The sequence below is a fragment of the Melanaphis sacchari genome, unplaced genomic scaffold (genome assembly GCF_002803265.2).
Source record: "Melanaphis sacchari strain LSU unplaced genomic scaffold, SCAv2.0 Contig72_pilon_pilon, whole genome shotgun sequence".
NCBI lineage: Eukaryota > Metazoa > Arthropoda > Insecta > Hemiptera > Aphididae > Melanaphis > Melanaphis sacchari.
The window spans coordinates 1585340-1603093 of record NW_020271519.1 but is presented as its reverse complement, the minus strand read 5'-3'; the positions used below and the strand labels follow the sequence as shown (position 1 = coordinate 1603093).

At 24.7% G+C, this 17754-nt stretch overlaps 1 protein-coding gene across 1 annotated transcript; it reads left to right on the top strand.

The window, feature by feature from the left end:
• Positions 1-6775: 6775 nt before the first annotated feature.
• LOC112600855 (lymphoid-specific helicase-like) lies at positions 6776-17097 on the top strand. Its single transcript, XM_025348178.1, has 17 exons — positions 6776-7165; positions 7339-7460; positions 8165-8245; positions 8504-8586; positions 9060-9187; positions 9278-9365; positions 9541-9642; positions 10158-10340; positions 10408-10628; positions 10699-10921; positions 11329-11490; positions 12058-12161; positions 12532-12739; positions 13269-13505; positions 16199-16358; positions 16648-16752; positions 16837-17097. Exons 2-17 carry the CDS (start codon positions 7385-7387, stop codon positions 16950-16952), a joined length of 2277 nt encoding a protein of 758 aa, XP_025203963.1. The 5' UTR covers positions 6776-7165; positions 7339-7384; the 3' UTR covers positions 16953-17097.
• The last annotated feature ends 657 nt before the right edge of the window (positions 17098-17754 follow it).

Genomic DNA, 17754 nt, shown 5'->3' with positions numbered 1-17754 from the left:
TGAAAAAATACTGACATCTATCGGGGATAAATTAATATTTAGGATGTAACATAAGATTCTATTGTAAACTATTTAAATATAACAATGGAGACCAAATGAAAAAATGAAAACGGATGTATCAAAAAACACAATAACAATAAAAGTATTATATGTCACGATTGTCTCTAAGATTTTTTTGTGTAGGATTTACTAGTAGGTATACTAATAATATTATGCGATTATCACGGTCATTGTTTTGATGATGTTTCGTAATTTGTGATATTCTTTGTAACACACGTCTTCCGGGCGAACTATAGAGAAATAGAATTGATATGATTATACTGTAATAACTAAAGAGCGGATTTGTAGGTTCTTAAAAGCTTAAAATATGATGCTAATATGTTTTAAAAAACCCTAAAATATTCTCTAAATATTCCTTAAATTTGTAAATATGCAGATAATATGATTTGTTTTTTTCCAAAATAATTCAATAAAAACAATAAATAACTTATGTACCATTCCTTTTTGGTAACATATAGAATATTTAATTATAAAAAATACAAAACAGTTCATAGGTATATGAATATTTTAAACTTTTGTTAATTTTCGGCATTTTAAAAAATAAAAATGAATATTACAAATTTAACTAAATCGTCAGACATTAAAGTTAAGATAATAAACAATATAAAAGTAAAAATAAAATAGATTTATTATTAGGAATCATTCTTATTATGTTATTATAGGATCGTAAGTACAGTCATGGATTAAGAGTAACAGAATGACCAACATTAGAAATTTGATTACAAACAAGTATATAATTGAATGATTTTTAATTTTTATCTTTCTTATATAAAATAATTTTTTTCCTAGAAAAAATTGTTGCTGGAAAATATCATAAATCGATAAATTAATAATGTGTAATATGATTTTTTATGAACAATAATAGAATATATTCTAAAATATGAAAAATAGGCTTAATATTCTCTTGAGTCCAAAATATGCTTTAATATGCTAAATAAATTTTTTCCTATGAACTCTGTGATGGATAAATCGTCCACATTTTTCACTCTCATAAAGCTGCATAAAACTAATAAAAGTATGTAAAAACCTAAAAATCCGCTCTCTATAGTTTATTACTAACAGATAAGACCTACAACTTAGTAGTACGACATCGACGTTGTTTTGTTCTAAACATTCGTGTTCCGGTGTTCGTATATTATATTATGGGCAGGTACATTGCTATTTATTTACTAATATTGACCATAAAATTGTAAACTAGTATAGTTCAAAGAAAAAAATAAAATAGAAAATGCTGACAAACGAGTGCAACTTAAAAAATACTCATCAGCAAACAAACTGAACATATATAGTTTGAAATTACAAATGTAGATAAAACTTATAATAGGTAACAAATAAATGCATCGATAAACTAATAAATAGTACGAGTATAATTTAATGTACTTTAATGAACACTTAAAAATGTATAAAAATTATTAATCAATCAATATAGTTTTATAGTTTGTACCTACTACTTACATACTTAATAAAGCAAAACAATCAATTTATTGCTATCTATTGTATACATTTACATCTCGTGATTTGTGGTTAAACGTGTTCGACTTTATCAGACACCACAAGAAAATAAAATGATAATAATTGTAGGTATGTTTATATTTTCTATGGTGTATTGCAAATTGCAATACCACATATCGCATATTGTGACATACATCATTGGTATCCAACCTATGACCCGCCAAGTTTACTGATGTTTTGACAATATTATTTATTTATCAACACTGAATATTTCCTACTAAAAGAAAAAAATTTAAATTTAAATTATAATCATAAAATTAATAGTTTTTTATTAGTTGTTGTTCTTAATAACAAAAAATAGCAACAACAAAAATCCGTTAATTTACGGTGTCGATCGTTAATCAGGAATATGTCTTGAAAAGATTTATTTATCTTCGTTGAGAAATTGACATATTTATAACAAAAAAACTACGTTTTAACTGAGTTAGCTGATTTATCATGTTTATGGAAGCCAACTTTTCTCGTTGATATAACTCAGCTTCTGAATGAGTTAAATTTAAAGCAAACTCGTTAATTTCAGATCTGTTTACCTACTCAAAGCTATCAAAGCTTTTAAACTAAAATTAATTCAATTCATAAGGTAACTAATAGAAAAAAATCTTATTCATTTTCCAACTTGCAACAAATTTAAACTTGAAAATGATAAGAATTCTTTATCGATTTTGCCGTTGGAGTTTTTACCTATTGAATGAGCAGTTCGAGGCCCGCTATAGGGATTTCGAAAGTGCAGAAGACTGTATTCGAATTTATGAAAATCCATTAGTCATTGAAAAATAAACTTTACCAACGAAGCTTCAGCTTAAAGTCATCGATATTCGAGTTCATTTCAAAAACTATTTTAAGGAAAAAACACTCAAACAATTTTACACTATGTTACCAGAGGAATCTTTTCCTAATCTAAAAAATATGCACGTGAAATGATTTCAATATTTAGCTCCACCTGGCACCTATTTATATGAACAGACGTTTTTAAAAATTAAATCTGTCAAATCTATCTAAGTATAGAATCAATTTTAGTAACAAATATTTACAAGTGACACTGTTGATTGAAACGACAAAGATTGTTGCAAATTATTACCAATACATTTTAAAAGACAGGCAATTTCAAAATTCTCAATTAATTACTTAATAAAAACAAAGTTTGAATTATCAAAATAATTAATAAAAATAAATATACATTTTTTTCAAATCTAAATAAATCTTATCTATTCTTAATTTCATTACCTCTCTATACCATTAAAAATGTTTTGTCCGCGATGCCAAAGCGTATCTCAGAATTGACTCACGGTAAAAAAAGGTTAAATTACAGAGGACACTCTATAGTAATACCCACAAATCTCAAGAATTTGAAAATATGCTATCTTTATAAGTATATATCAAAAAATTCGAATTTAAATAAATTCATAGTTAAACAAAGATAAAATGAGGGCGAGCATGCTTAATGAATCACTTTGTATAGTATGATGTGTATCTACATAATATATGTATCGAATTATTACATTATATATATTATGTATATTATATGTTATGCAGGGTATTTTAAGTATTTTCTATTCGCGTATAATATTATAATATAATATAAGCTTACCTACTACTGCACAAATCGAACGTATGTATTATTAAAATATACGTTTGTTTACGCTGCTGCAGGGGAGTGCCCCCACTTTCGTACCAAGAGGTGTCGCCCTCCCCCCCTCCCCCCTCGCCCTTGGGGCAATCTTGACGTGTCCGTGAACGCTGTGACGGTCCGTTAGCACCCCGAGGCGTTTATTTTATTGTACACATGGTAACTGTGGTAAGTGCATATCAGGTATAGCCAGGTACTTACACGACGGCGGCAGAGAGTTCACGACTGCGAGAGTATTACCGCTACTGCAACGGAGGCGACCGGTTGTTGTGTAGTATAAATATGTATAATATACATATGTATAATTTCTGAGTGTATGTTAGACGACGGCAGTCAATTCAGCACCCGACAAATCCACGGTGAAATGGCACACAGCCTCTTTGGCCATGGACCAGTTACGTGCGCGCGCGCGCGCGCCTGTTTGAATATTTTTACACTTTTTATCGCTCCCCTTCACCGAAGTACTCCCATCGTCCGCCAACAAATTTTATATCCGGAATATATTTTGTTCACGTTCGTTCGTTATTGTGTGCCCTTGTCGCATATTATAATAAAAAGTTATCACGGTGCAGTATCCTTAATATTATTATCATATAGTCGAGCATAAATCGCATACATCGATTTTCAGATAACGCATGTGCCATACTGTCAATCAATGTGTATTTTGCGTCCATGAGACGATGGGCGACAACGTGCCAACAGACCTGTGGGCTCATACTGTTCACTGAAAACTAAAATAATTATAGGTATACATTATACGTATTATTCGTATGACGATTGACACGAAAAAGATGATGTTTTATGAGCGTGTTGTGCATATATCGGTGCTTAACGCAGTTGACCACAAAACAGTTAAAATTCTTAAATTACAAGTTATCGGCATTAGGATGGTACAATAATATTTCTGACAAATTCGATTTCAACTCGTGGGATCGTGCCGACACGTTTCTCGTTCTAACGTCTTTTGTTTTCATAAAATACAATCGAATTTATTACTATTCTAAAACCTCACAACTAAGTGTTATTCAATTATTGTAATTTGTAATCGCTGTTGTTTTTATTTATTCTCTTCTATTCGTGAGCTTAAATCATAAAATACGTATCTACCTATCCTATTATATTTGCATTTGCCTACTATAGACGTGAATTCAAAATTCCAACGGTAATGAAGATACGTTGTCACTTGTCTTGTTTTTTATGAAGTGTGAACAAATATATAATCATGAAGGGTTTTATGATATAAATTTCAGATTTAAAAAGCTTTGGTAAGTTCTTATTTCAAAATAAAATATACACAAATAATTAAAAAACCACTTTAAAAATAATGCTATAAATACTTTTAAAAGCAATAAAAAAACGTATAATATTTTGCTTTTTCTAATATTTTTGTACTTACAGCCTACTATAGGTTAGTAATACTTAAATTTGAAAACGTAAATTTATTCCTATCATTATTATATTGGAAGTAAACAGATAAAGAAAAATATAACAAATTCACAGTATTTTCTTAACTAAACCATTATTTATACTATAAATAATAAAATTATTATATTAATTTAAAAAAACTTAAAAATATAATATTATAACCTATACTTTTTTAATTTAATGTAAGGTACATTATGCAGGACAATATCTTATTGTACAAAAAAACCGAATACCTACTGTTATACTGAATTTAATTGTAATATAATATTTAGATCTCGAAATATTGAGTATAATATGGATAAAGTGTAATGTAAGACACTAATAATTTATATTAAATTACTTTAATAAATGTTGAGAAATAATAATTCCTTAATCGAGAAAATTAAAAATAGTCATTATCGCGAAATCAGGTATAATCCGTCTATTTATAGTTGAACCATAAAACATCCAAAGATTTCTCTTTCTTCCACGTACGAGAAAATACAACAAGTCATTGAACTAAGTAATTTTCTAGAGTTCAAGTTAAAACTATTAAAGTATTAATTTTGTAAACATTTCAATATGTTTTAATTTTTTATATTTTATTGTTTTATAGGCTAGTAGCCATTTTTATTTATTATACTTTAAAGCTTAAACCAGTAAATACTAAAGACCACAGTGATTATATTATACTTGTATAGTGTTACGTATCATATTATTTAGTAAGTTTGTAGTTGTAATAAGACATTGTGGCAAACGTTGCTTCATTCGCAACGTACACTCATACACACAACCAGTATAAAACTTAATATTGTGTTCTCGGTTCTCACAAACAATATAAAGTGAATATAGCTAGCAAGTCTAAGAACAACTGACTAGAACAATATGAATACACACACGTCAAAAACATAAAATAAAAGACTAACGCAATCAATACCTTAAACATGATTATATTTTAAATACAAACACTGAAACATATTAAACTAGTGAGCCACGTTAGTCTTCGATGTTAAACGTCTTTGAAATAATTTCTCGATCAACCTACCTTTTATTGGAATTCAATATTATACAAACACAATTGTATTGTATAGATATCTAAGTATTTTTAGTTGTTCTACTTAAACTATATATAAATTCGTATTAAAATTAAATAATAAAAAGTTGAAAATTGTAGTCTCAGCTTATTTTCTTAACCGACACTACATAATATATACTTAAGTATAAATTTAAATTATCTACTGTTATTCTAATATTAAAAATCTCCCAAGTCAATCGAATACTCAATATAATACAAACGACAGTATAATATTTTAGAAAAAAGATTATTTTCCTATAGTTTTTAAGGGTGTTTCTTTTTAGATAAAAAAAAAAGAGAATTACCGGGATCCATGATATTTTTGGAGTTGTTTCGTAATTTCACGTTGCCAAGGACGCCTTTAATAAATCTAGGTGCGGGTAAAATATTTTTTGTGTATTGTTAGTGGTGTTTTGTTGCCCCTGATTTTGAAGATTCTGGTTAACCGTTGACATCGATATTAATGACGAAACAGTTTTCTGTGCCAAGAGCAGCAAAACCGGTCGTGGTCATACATAATGAATAAATTCGATTTTTTTTTCGGATTTTGTAATTGCAATGTAATTTTTAATACATATAATATTAATATTTTAAATAAATAATACAATAATATGATATGTAATTGATATCTAAATAACAAGAATATTTACTTTTCATAAATTCTCCTTTTTCTCAATCGATGAACTAAAAAATCATCAACAATAGAGTATAATACAGTTGCATGTCTGCCGGTTTTCAATCGTTGAAATAATTAAAAAGCGTATGAGAATCAGATTATCAGAAACCAAAAATTATCCTGGTTAATTCTTTTGTCCGTCATATTATATAAGTAATTTAAAAAATATTGAAAGTTTAGTAATATTTTATCTTTTAATTTATTCTGTTATATATATAGAGAGATGTTATAGTAACATGTCAATTGAGTAGGTTACCATTTTTATTACGACCGCGGTATAATGGTAGTAATACAACCACAGTACAACAGACTGTGAACAGTCACTGTTCTGTGGTTACACGCATGATAAGCCGGTAAATTATTCATACGTGATACCGGTCTGCAACATTTTCCCTCCAAATTCGAGATAACCAACTCGTTCGACATGGTTGTTGATTTCGTTGTTCTTCTATCACCCCTCATGTTTTCGTATTCGCGATTTCATGATTCGCAATTCGCTTGTAATTAAATATTCCGTGGTATAGTGAGGTTTTTTGATAATTTTTAGAATTTCGAGTACACTACCTATTACCTAGTTAGTCTGGTCATTGTTATTTATTTCCGTCGTGCCTTTATACTTTAAAGTTACTAAACGTTTTGATTTTGAAAAATGTTCTAACTTCTTACTTATGTACTGAACACTGATGTTTTGTTCAATAAATATTTTCTCTTGAAAAACAGCTCCGCTGACTTCTAGTCAACACTTGTAATTGTACGGTTATAAAAAGTAATATTTTTTCAAAATCCGAAATTACATTCCATGTAATTCAATGTAAGTACCTATAATACAAGTTATTAATTAATGTGAAATGTGTTCCAATTAGCGTAGTCTTATTAGAGTCGAATGCAGGATGATTTTGGGTATTCAACATCCATGTCTTTGCTTTCCTTAATTATTATCTTATTACCTATTTAATTTCTAATATTCTGAATGATTTGTTACAGTTCATATGGAAAATATGGTAATTTAAATTAAACCAATTATATAATAATGGCAAATGACATGAACCAAGAAAGAAAAATGAGTGAACAATCAAAATTAAATAGTCAAGATAATGTAGATGATGGTATGATCAAGAAATTTAAAAATAAAGAACTTTTACTCATAACTCGAATAATCATTTAGATAAATTTTAAATTGTTTATAATTAGATATTTATATTTTTAACTATTACATAAATTCAATTAATTATTAGTATCTTAACACTATGAGCATGATACCATAAATATCATCATTATGCCACTTAATTCATAGTTCCAATATTTAGAATATTTTATCTCTATTAATTGATATAATTAAAAATATAAAATTGTAGGAAAATTGAAAAATATTTGTTGATCAGTGAATAATTTTTAAAGAAAATTTAACTAAAAATAAATTTGTATATTATCCTTATTCTTGATTTGATCAATTCTTATTTTTTTGATCTCTTCTATTGGTACTATTAGCAAATTTCTGCTTTATTCATTAAGTCAATGAGCCACCAAAAAATTTTATGATAGCAACCTATTTATTAAATTAAGGTTGGCTTAGAATAATTTTTTCTATCTTAATGCAATATGACATATCTATTGGCAATATTATGAAGTAAGGGTAGTGCAATTATTTCATTGTATTAGAATAAAAATACAATTATTCAATATCGTAAATTTAAAAAAATAATAGTTTATTAATTTTAAATACCTAATCATTGATAAAATTCATATAATATTTTATTATAAAGAACAGTTGTAAATAACAATAAAAATAATTGTAATTGTTTTTATTTAGCTAAAGAAGATGAGTTATATAAAACAAAATATGATATAAGTATACATGAAAATCATAATAATGAAGAAATTGATATATCAAGTAAGAATTTTCTAAATTAAATTAAAACCAAAAAGTTTTTTATAAGTATATCTGGTACTTTATATTTAATAAATATACTTTTACTAAATTCACCAAAATTTTGTTACTAACTATCAAAATTATATACAACATGATATTTAGGTTGATTTATAGTATAAATTTACTTAATATTTTTATACTTAAACCGTTTTATAATAATAATAATAAAAAAATATTTAGTTTTATTGATAAAATATTAAATTTATTACATTGTTTTAGACATAGATTTTTTTCCAAAAGAATTGTTATTGGAAGAACAACGTTTAAATGAAGATCATGCAAAAAAAGATGAAGAAGCTTTGGTAAATAATTTTAACTTAATTTCTTATTCTAAACACTAGTGCAGTGTTTCTTAAACATTTTTTATCCATGGAATCCTTTTTTATGTTCACTGTTATTGTGGAACCTCTACTTTTTTTAGGATTATTCACTATAAAAGTTATAATATTAATATGTTAAAGGTATTTAATTCAAAAAATATGTTTAAATAAAAATAATAATAATTTTATATTATAATACTTAAATTACTTAAATTAGACTAAATTTTAATTTTAATGACATAAGTGAAATTTTTTTTTATTAATACAAATATTCTCTTAATATTGGGCTTTATTGATTAAAGTTGTACAAACATTTTTTCCTCGCTAACGCTTCTAATCCTTAGTTTAAATGGAGTCTGATTTTTGAACCAAATATGATTTAGGTTTTTTGTGTATGGGAATTTAATATTTATTCATTTAAATTATAAATTAATTTATTTAAAATTATTTATTAGGTTGATGATTTAGATGAAAAAGAAAGAAAAGAAAGATTTCAAAATTTACTTACACTATTAAAAAGTAGTATTAAATTATCTAATCTTTTTGAATCCAGATTAAAAAAATGTAAACTTCAAATTATTAAGTAAGTGTTTCAAGTTTAATTAATCATAATTTTTTCAATTAATATATTTTTGATAATTGGTATACTATTAAAATTAAATTTTTTTTTTAGAAAAGAACTAGGTAAAGCTAAGAAAATGAAAGAAAATGTACCAAATTCTAATGAACAGACTAAGATTACAAGTAACCAATCAATTGAAGTAAATATATTGTTTATGTTTAAATATATTTTTACATAGATAATTAATTATTTAAAGCTATCTTTAGAAGAAAATTTTTCTTTAGTTAAAATTATAATTTTAGTACTATTTTCACCTGTTCTATAAATTGGTTAAACTTAATTACATGTATAATATAGTCAGTATTTATATTTAGGATTTAAATGAAGAAGAGTATTATTTAAGCTTATTTCAACAACCTAAATTATTTCATGGGACTCTCAAAGACCACCAAATTGAAGGTCTTCTTTGGATTAGAGTATGCATTTAAATTTATAATATATTTATTAATTATTAAGCTTATTAATTAGAAAAACTTTTATTCAAGAAGAGGTATCTGCATTTATTATCTTTGTTTTGCCAACGTATATCTTACCATAATATACGTTCTACAGTTCCAATTTTGAGAGTAATTTAAATATTGGAGTAAAATAAAGGTAAAAACATTATCTGTGTTTTTTCATTGTTTTTTTTATAATATATTTTTATTTTCAAGTGTGTTATGAGTATACAAAAATATTGATATTCAAAAATGCTCACAATTCACTTAAAAAATTAAACAAATTAAATTACAGAACTGCAAGTACTGTTTTTACACCCAAGTTTGATAATAAATCATTTCACTCTAATATTCAAGCTAAAGCACAAATTTGGAACTGTTGAACATAAATTTTAGTATAGTGTGTTAGTAAAATGGAGACAACACATGTGGGTTGGTCATCCTCTTTATTCATTAATTATATATAAAATTGTATTTAAAATTCCTTATTTTAGACTTTGTATGAAAATGGTTTGAATGGCATTTTAGCTGATGAAATGGGTCTTGGTAAAACTATACAAACTATAGCTTTTTACTGTTTTCTTTTGGAAATGGGAATAACTGGACCATTTCTAGTCATTGCACCATTGTCTACAATTCCCAACTGGCTGTCAGAGTTCTCAAAATTTTCGCCTAAGGTAAATAACTAAATTTATTACTTTTAAGATAGATATTTATAGTTATACTCATTTGTTATTGTTATAGCTTCCAACTGTTTTATACCATGGTACAGAAAGTGAACGTATTGCATTACGGCCAAAGTTCAATAATACTCGGAAAGTTAATAATTTAAATTGTCAACCAGTTATAATAACTACTTATGATGTTGTGCGTCGTGATATAACATTTTTAAAAAAAATTGATTGGAAATACATTACAATTGATGAAGGACAAAAAGTGAAGAATGCCAATGCCCAAATATCTAAGTGAGCAAAATATTTTATGACGGTTGATATTTTAATAAATTAACTAAAATGACGTAATTATTATTTTTAGATGCTTGCGTGAATTTAATTGCACCAATAAACTCATACTTACAGGAACACCTATTCAAAATGATATGTCAGAGTTATGGGCGTTGTTGAATTGGTTAATGCCCAAAATTTTTGATCAACTTGAAGATTTTAACTCTTGGTTTGTTATTGATAAGTTTTTTGATTCTAATGACAAAATTGTAAATATGGCCAAAAAGGATGAGTTATTAGACATAATTCTAAAGGTAATTAAATCTATACTTAATATTGAACAAAGATATAATATAAAAGTGTAGAAATGATAAACATTAAATTTTTTAGAATATTTAAAATATTTTTATTTTTTGTTTGTGTGAATTAAAATTATTAAGTTTGGTCATTTTTTATTAGCTATTAAGTATTTTTATTGTTTCAATTATATGTATTCCAAAAGTTTTAAATCCAATAATTTATTTGTATTTTTTTGAACATAAAATAAAATATAGTCTAGAAATTAACATTATAGCTATTTTTTTTTTCTAAGATACAATTTGAAAAAAATTATTAGCTGGAAAATGTCTTCAAAGTAGACATCAATTAATAAATGGATTTGACCAATACTGATTCTTTATTAAAAAAAATATGAAAAATTAACCATTGAATTTTGTTATAGATATTAAAACCTTTTATTTTGAGACGGGAAAAAAAAGAAACTGATTTAAAACTCCCACCAAAGAAAGAAATCGTTATTTATGCTCCACTTACAGAAACACAAAAACAATTATATGAAGCTACATTGAACAATCAAATGGAAATATTACTGAATAAAGAAAAGGTATTTTTATTTTTAAGTGTTGTAATAGATAATATTTAAATAAAACTTAATTTATTTTTCAAAAATAATTTTAGTTATTGAAGTATTTGTTCTATGTATATCTTTTTGTGTTTGGTTAACAAGTTTGAAAATATACAGATTAATGGAAAAAAAATTCCTTTTTAAGAATTTAAGTATTAAATTATTTCTATAAAAACAAAAATATAAAAAATAGGAATAAAATTTAATGTTAGCTCCTTTTAAATATATTATTCATAATGCATTGCATATTTGATATAGTTTTTAAATTAAATATTTTTTAGTAATAGTAAAAAAAAAAAAAAAAAACATTTATGAATATGAACTTTACCAACACTTAATTTTTATTATAATATATTAAATAATAATACAATTATATACAGCTATTTGTTTAAATTGAATTTATGTAATTTTTAATGTACTCTACTACTGTATAATGATAATAGACCTAATTTAACCAACAATTTTTTTTTTTTATTACATTCAACTAATATTAACAGTACTATTTTTAATAATAATAATTGTTATAGCTATATCATTCAATTTCAGGATACTGAACTTACTCTAGGAGTAAAAAGTAAGAGAAGGTGTGTGGAAAGCATAGTAAAATACACTGATCTTAATGCTATTAAAGTAGATTTACCTGAAAAAGAGTAAGTGTAAAATATTCTAATTAATGTTGACGACTTAATTTTTAGTAGTAATTTTAAGTAATATTTTGTATTTTATCCCTATCAATACTTTATATATTATTATTTAAACTTTTAAGTTCTACATTACTGCTCTACTTAGAAAAAAAATACTTATATATTTTGTAATTTAAATTATTTTTACTTTAGTAATTTAACTTTCTTTGTCTGGCCTGTTCTTAATGATTATATAATTATAATAGTGTAATATTTGCTTTTACTGTAATGAAAACTTAGCTATAACATTAAGCTAAATACTGAAATTTAGTAACTACATATTATGATTTATTGTATGATATTGAATTAATTGTAATTTTATTATTATTTATTTTAGGCCGAAAGATAAAAGTATTGCTATTTCAGTTCATATGCAAAACACATTTATGCAATTGAAGAAAATTGTTAACCATCCATATCTTGTTCAAATGCCATTAATTCCAGGTGAAAACAAATTGTTGGTTAATGAGAATATTGTTAAAGTTAGTGGTAAATTTCAGTTACTTGATGCTATGTTAACAAAATTGAAAATACTTGGTCATAAGGTATTGTATATAATTACCTTATAAATGTTAAATAATGCATAATAATATTCAATGCTCATGTATAAAATTTTTAATTAAAGGAAATTAAGATGGTGCATCAGCAAAATAAATTTCTTTCTTAAACATATAAAATATAGTTAGAACTAAAAGTCTGTTTACTTATTTTACTCATTTTGATAAAATAATTAAAATTAAGGTATTACTTATAAGAATTTTAAAGAACAATGTTATCAGTATTTCTTCAGAGACTTTTTAATTTTTAGTTACCACTAAGAAAATTTTCTCACAAAACAAATAATGTACTATATTTAGAATAGATGATAATATTCTAATTTAAATGACAAAATATAAAGAGGTTTTAATTATGTTACACATGCATTGGACAAAAATAAAATTTTACTGGTTTTCCATCTTAAAAATATGTAAGGAAGTGTGTTTTAGAATAATATTGTGGCTATACAATTTGATTTTTAATACATAAAGAAAGAAATTATATATTTACTATTATCATTATGTGTTAAAATTTTAGGTGTTGCTGTTTTCTACAATGACACAATTAATGGATGTCATTGAAGAATTTTTGATGTTTCGTAAATTTTCATTTACTAGATTGGATGGAACTATGAAAATTCAAAAAAGAGTTGATGCAATAACAACATTTAACAGTGACCCAGATTGTTTTTTGATGATGATATCAACACGTGCCGGTGGACTTGGTTTGAATTTAACGTCAGCGGATACTGTTATTTTATTTGACAGTGACTGGGTATGATTGATTTGAAAAAATAAGTACTCATCATACAAAAGTAACAAAGGGCAATGTCCTATTTTTGTCTGGTTCAGTCTAACCTCATAAATGAGTTTTCTAATTAAGTTATTCTGTTGAAAATATTTTTAAGTTCAATCATATAGTGCAAATAAAAGAAATTTCTCCCTTCTATAGATAATGAAGCGCTGGGTAGATTATTTGTAGCCTTGTTTAACAGTTTTAGCATATACAATAAACCTTTAATTGTTGAGTACTGATCGTTTTAAGTAGCAGAAATAAATCTTTATTAATCGTAAATCCTTAGAAGCATTAAATATTTTGATTTCCAATAAGTCTAAACATTTTGTATTAACATTTATAAATAAGATATGTTCAAAAAGCTTTGCTTTATCTATCGACCTTTGCTTCTAATGGTCAATAATAGACCTACAATCTACTAAAAGTGTGTTAATATTAGAAGTGGTTTTTTTGCAACTAATATTGTAAGTTGTAAATAATGTGCTATACATCTTAGATGATTCCAGATATATCTGGAACTTCAAATTGTTGTTGCAAGGTTAAGTGTTTTTGAGTTATACATTACAAAATTACCATTTTTCAGTTAGTTTTTTAATAAAGTTGTTTAGATTGGTTGCAGTATGTTGTCCTTTGGAATGTTCAAAATTTTAAGTCTTGAATAACAAGTTTCCATTCTTTTAAGATATTATGTACTGTTAAAGAAGTATAATTCAGAGATTTAAGTTATTTAACAGACATAAAAGTTGAATGGAAAATCCATTCATATGTTGTAAAAAAAAGGATTTTACACTTTTACATTCATTATCAATGATATTTTTTAGTATAATTAACAGCTTTTTTCAAAAGCATTTAGAATATGATATTTATAAAAAACATTTCATCAGTAAATTAGTTTTTTTTATAAATTTAAAAAATGCAAGCTCCTGAACAGACATGACAATCTTCTATTTTAAACTTCAATACATTGTTATTTAATGTCTTTACATTTGAATTTGTTTTTACCTATAGTTGTCGTCTTTCATTTACAATTTATGATTGTGTGGGTTGAATTATTTTAGATGTTTAAATTTTTTTAAAGCATCAGTTAGTTTTGGTTGAATTATATATTTTATTGAATTTTTATGACTTCATTTTTTTTTTTTTTTTTTTTTTATTGTGAGTCACACTTTACATTAGGGGTGTCCAACTTGCGGCTTTTACTTCAATTTAAAAACCATTAATTAATTGTATATAATATATTAATAATATGAGAAAAAAATTATTATAAGAATATAAAACTACAAAATATTAAATATCAATTAAACTTTAAATAGTGTTTTATACTTTTATCTTAGCATAATAGCATGGGCACACATAAATTATACGGGTGATTAGTTGACCAATTCGAGCCGATTTTGATAATATATTTTATTATTGGAGATAAGTTCATGACATTGATCCGGTGTCATTTATCAACAAATAAAAATAAAATACTGTATGCATTAAATATTATTATTAAAAAGTATGTGGCCAACAAAAATTTATGCCCATATGATATGGCCAATCTTCACAAAAGATTGGACACCTCTGCTTTACACATTTACCTTTTTTGAGAATTGATTAATATAATCGTATAACTTCTATTTAATAGGTATTTACATTTGATTTTTTTAACATAAAAAAATTAATTTTTACTTAAAAAATTATAAATAATCAAAAAAATTACTTCATACCTTAAATTAACCAACTATCATTAAGTTAAAATATTATTAAAGTAAGTCTACGGAACATATATTATTTGGTGTTTGCTACACTTACTTAAATTGTTTAAATATTTTACTCAATAAATCTAATATATTTAATCATACATTTATCTATGTAGTACTAAAATAATATTATATTATATTTTAATATGAATATGCAATTAAGTACTCATTATTTTTAAGTATTTAATTACATTATTAATGCTTGTAGACTGTAGTTGAAAATGTGTATATTTTTTGTTAATAATATCTATAACAAATAAAAAATTAATTTCTGTAAAATTAATACAACAAACACAGAACAACATATTAATCATGTAAAATTAAAAAAGAAATCGATTAAATCGCAAATTCTTAACCTCACAGTCAAATGGCAATTGACTACATAATTAAAACTATTCAATATATATATTATTTTAGAATCTGGATCAAATTTACTTTAAGGTAAAAATTTCGTTAATGTAATACCAAATAGTAAATATGTAAAAAGTATAGACAACAATCTATTTTTAAAAATTTAAGCAATTTATCTTCATTTAATAATTATTCTCATCAAAAATATTTGGGTTTCCAGATATTTATAGTTTTTACAGTTATTTTTAATATTTTTCAATTAGATAATCAAGTATATTATAGTAGAATGTATACTATATTATGGTTGTTGGTCAAGTACTCAACTACAAATTTTTTCAAAATTTAGTAATCAATCAATTTTACTAATTTTTTATTGGGGAAAAAGCATAATCAATCATCATTGTTGTATAAATTATGAGTTGTAACAAAACAATATATAACTCCAAGTCCCAAAGGTCAAGTTCCCTAGGGGCTATCTGTATAAGCTACCGCATGTTTTTCGTAGATTTAGATCAATTATTTTTTTGTTGACAAATCAAAATAAAAAAATTAATTATTTAAATAATAATGTTTCAGAACCCACAAGCTGACTTACAAGCTCAAGATAGGTGTCATAGAATGGGCCAAAATAAACCTGTTGTTGTGTATCGTTTTTGTTCTAAGAACAGTATTGATGAAAGAATTTTGAATTTTGCAACAGCAAAAAGAAAACTAGAAAAAATGATCATTGGCAGTGGTAAAATAATTTTGCATTATTTGTTTAATTTTTTTATAATTCTAACTAAGTATTTAAAGAACAATTTGTCATAGTTTCTGTAAATTTTACATTAGTAGTAAATAGTAATTTTCAGAATACTCAAAATTCTAATTCATTATTAAATAATTTAAATTTATACTATTCTTATTTAAAATACGACATTAGAAATTTGCTTTAGTGAATTTTTATTTCTATTTGATAAAATATATTTCATATCTGAGAAAAAAAGCTTTATTGTATATTTATTTAATAATCTTGTAAACTATAGGTTCATTTAGTAGAACTACAACACTTAACATATCAAACATAGAAGAACTTTTGAATTTATTGAAATCTTCTGAATACACTAAAAAAATACAACCGAATGGATTTAGTAAGTATTTTAAATATAAGTTTTATCCAATAAGTTGTTTAACAGTTGTCTAATATTTTCAATAATATTATTTTATTTCTATAGTTTTGTCTGATGAAGAATTGGACGCTATTTTAGATCGATCTGATATGTACAATTCAGCACCAATAACACTTACTTCTCAGTCTGCGGAGCACTTTAAAGTAGTAACTAATTCTTAAATATTTTTTTTTTTTATCTACCAATTTATGCGACTAGGATTATTTAACGTTTACATCACCTTTAATATGCGATTTGAACATTGATAAAATATGAATTTTTAATCTTAAACATATTTTTTTACATACTTATTAGTTATATTATATATATTTATACATTTTAATTAGTACATTAAATTGATAATTATACTTAAATGTTTAAAAATAAAATACACTCAGTTTTTCACAATTTATTTTTATATGAAGAAGCCATTAATTATAAACAATAATATATATTTATTTTTTACTGTGTGTATTGTGTATATCAATAAATATTTCTGATTTTTAAACTACCTGAACACTGTGTTACGTCTATATTTTATACCAATCCCGCTTGAGAAAAACAAAAAATATTTTATTCAATTTAAATAATTAATATATTGTATATATGTCTACACTTGTAAAAACTAAATACCACTTTTATTTAATGCTGTTACGTATTTTTTTTTTTTTGCTGACGTGTTTTGACCGCTAAAAATGATCGATATAATAATTACTTACATAATATGTATTATGTAAAAATAGGTTGTTAGTTTTTATATATTTATGTGTAGTGTGTACTCTTATAGTTATAAAAAGATTATCGGCCTCTTAAATTCTTATCACTATCATCGGTCACTCTTATCAGTTTTTAAGTTATCAAAAGTACAGAGTTCGAATTCTGATAATCATTTTCATTTAATTTCTTTAAATTTTAGTATTAGCCGTGACATTCTGTTTATTAATTAAATTTTGTTTCAAATTTGTCAGTTTATACTCTTTTGAC

Excerpts from the sequence above, each read along its gene's own strand:
- LOC112600855 (XM_025348178.1), top strand. The coding sequence starts at position 7,385 with ATGGCAAATGACATGAACCAAGAAAGAAAAATGAGTGAACAATCAAAA. Across the intron at positions 9,643-10,157 it reads AAGGTCTTCTTTGGATTAGA|ACTTTGTATGAAAATGGTTT; the intron begins GTATGCATTTAA and ends TCCTTATTTTAG. Across the intron at positions 13,506-16,198 it reads TTTTATTTGACAGTGACTGG|AACCCACAAGCTGACTTACA; the intron begins GTATGATTGATT and ends ATAATGTTTCAG.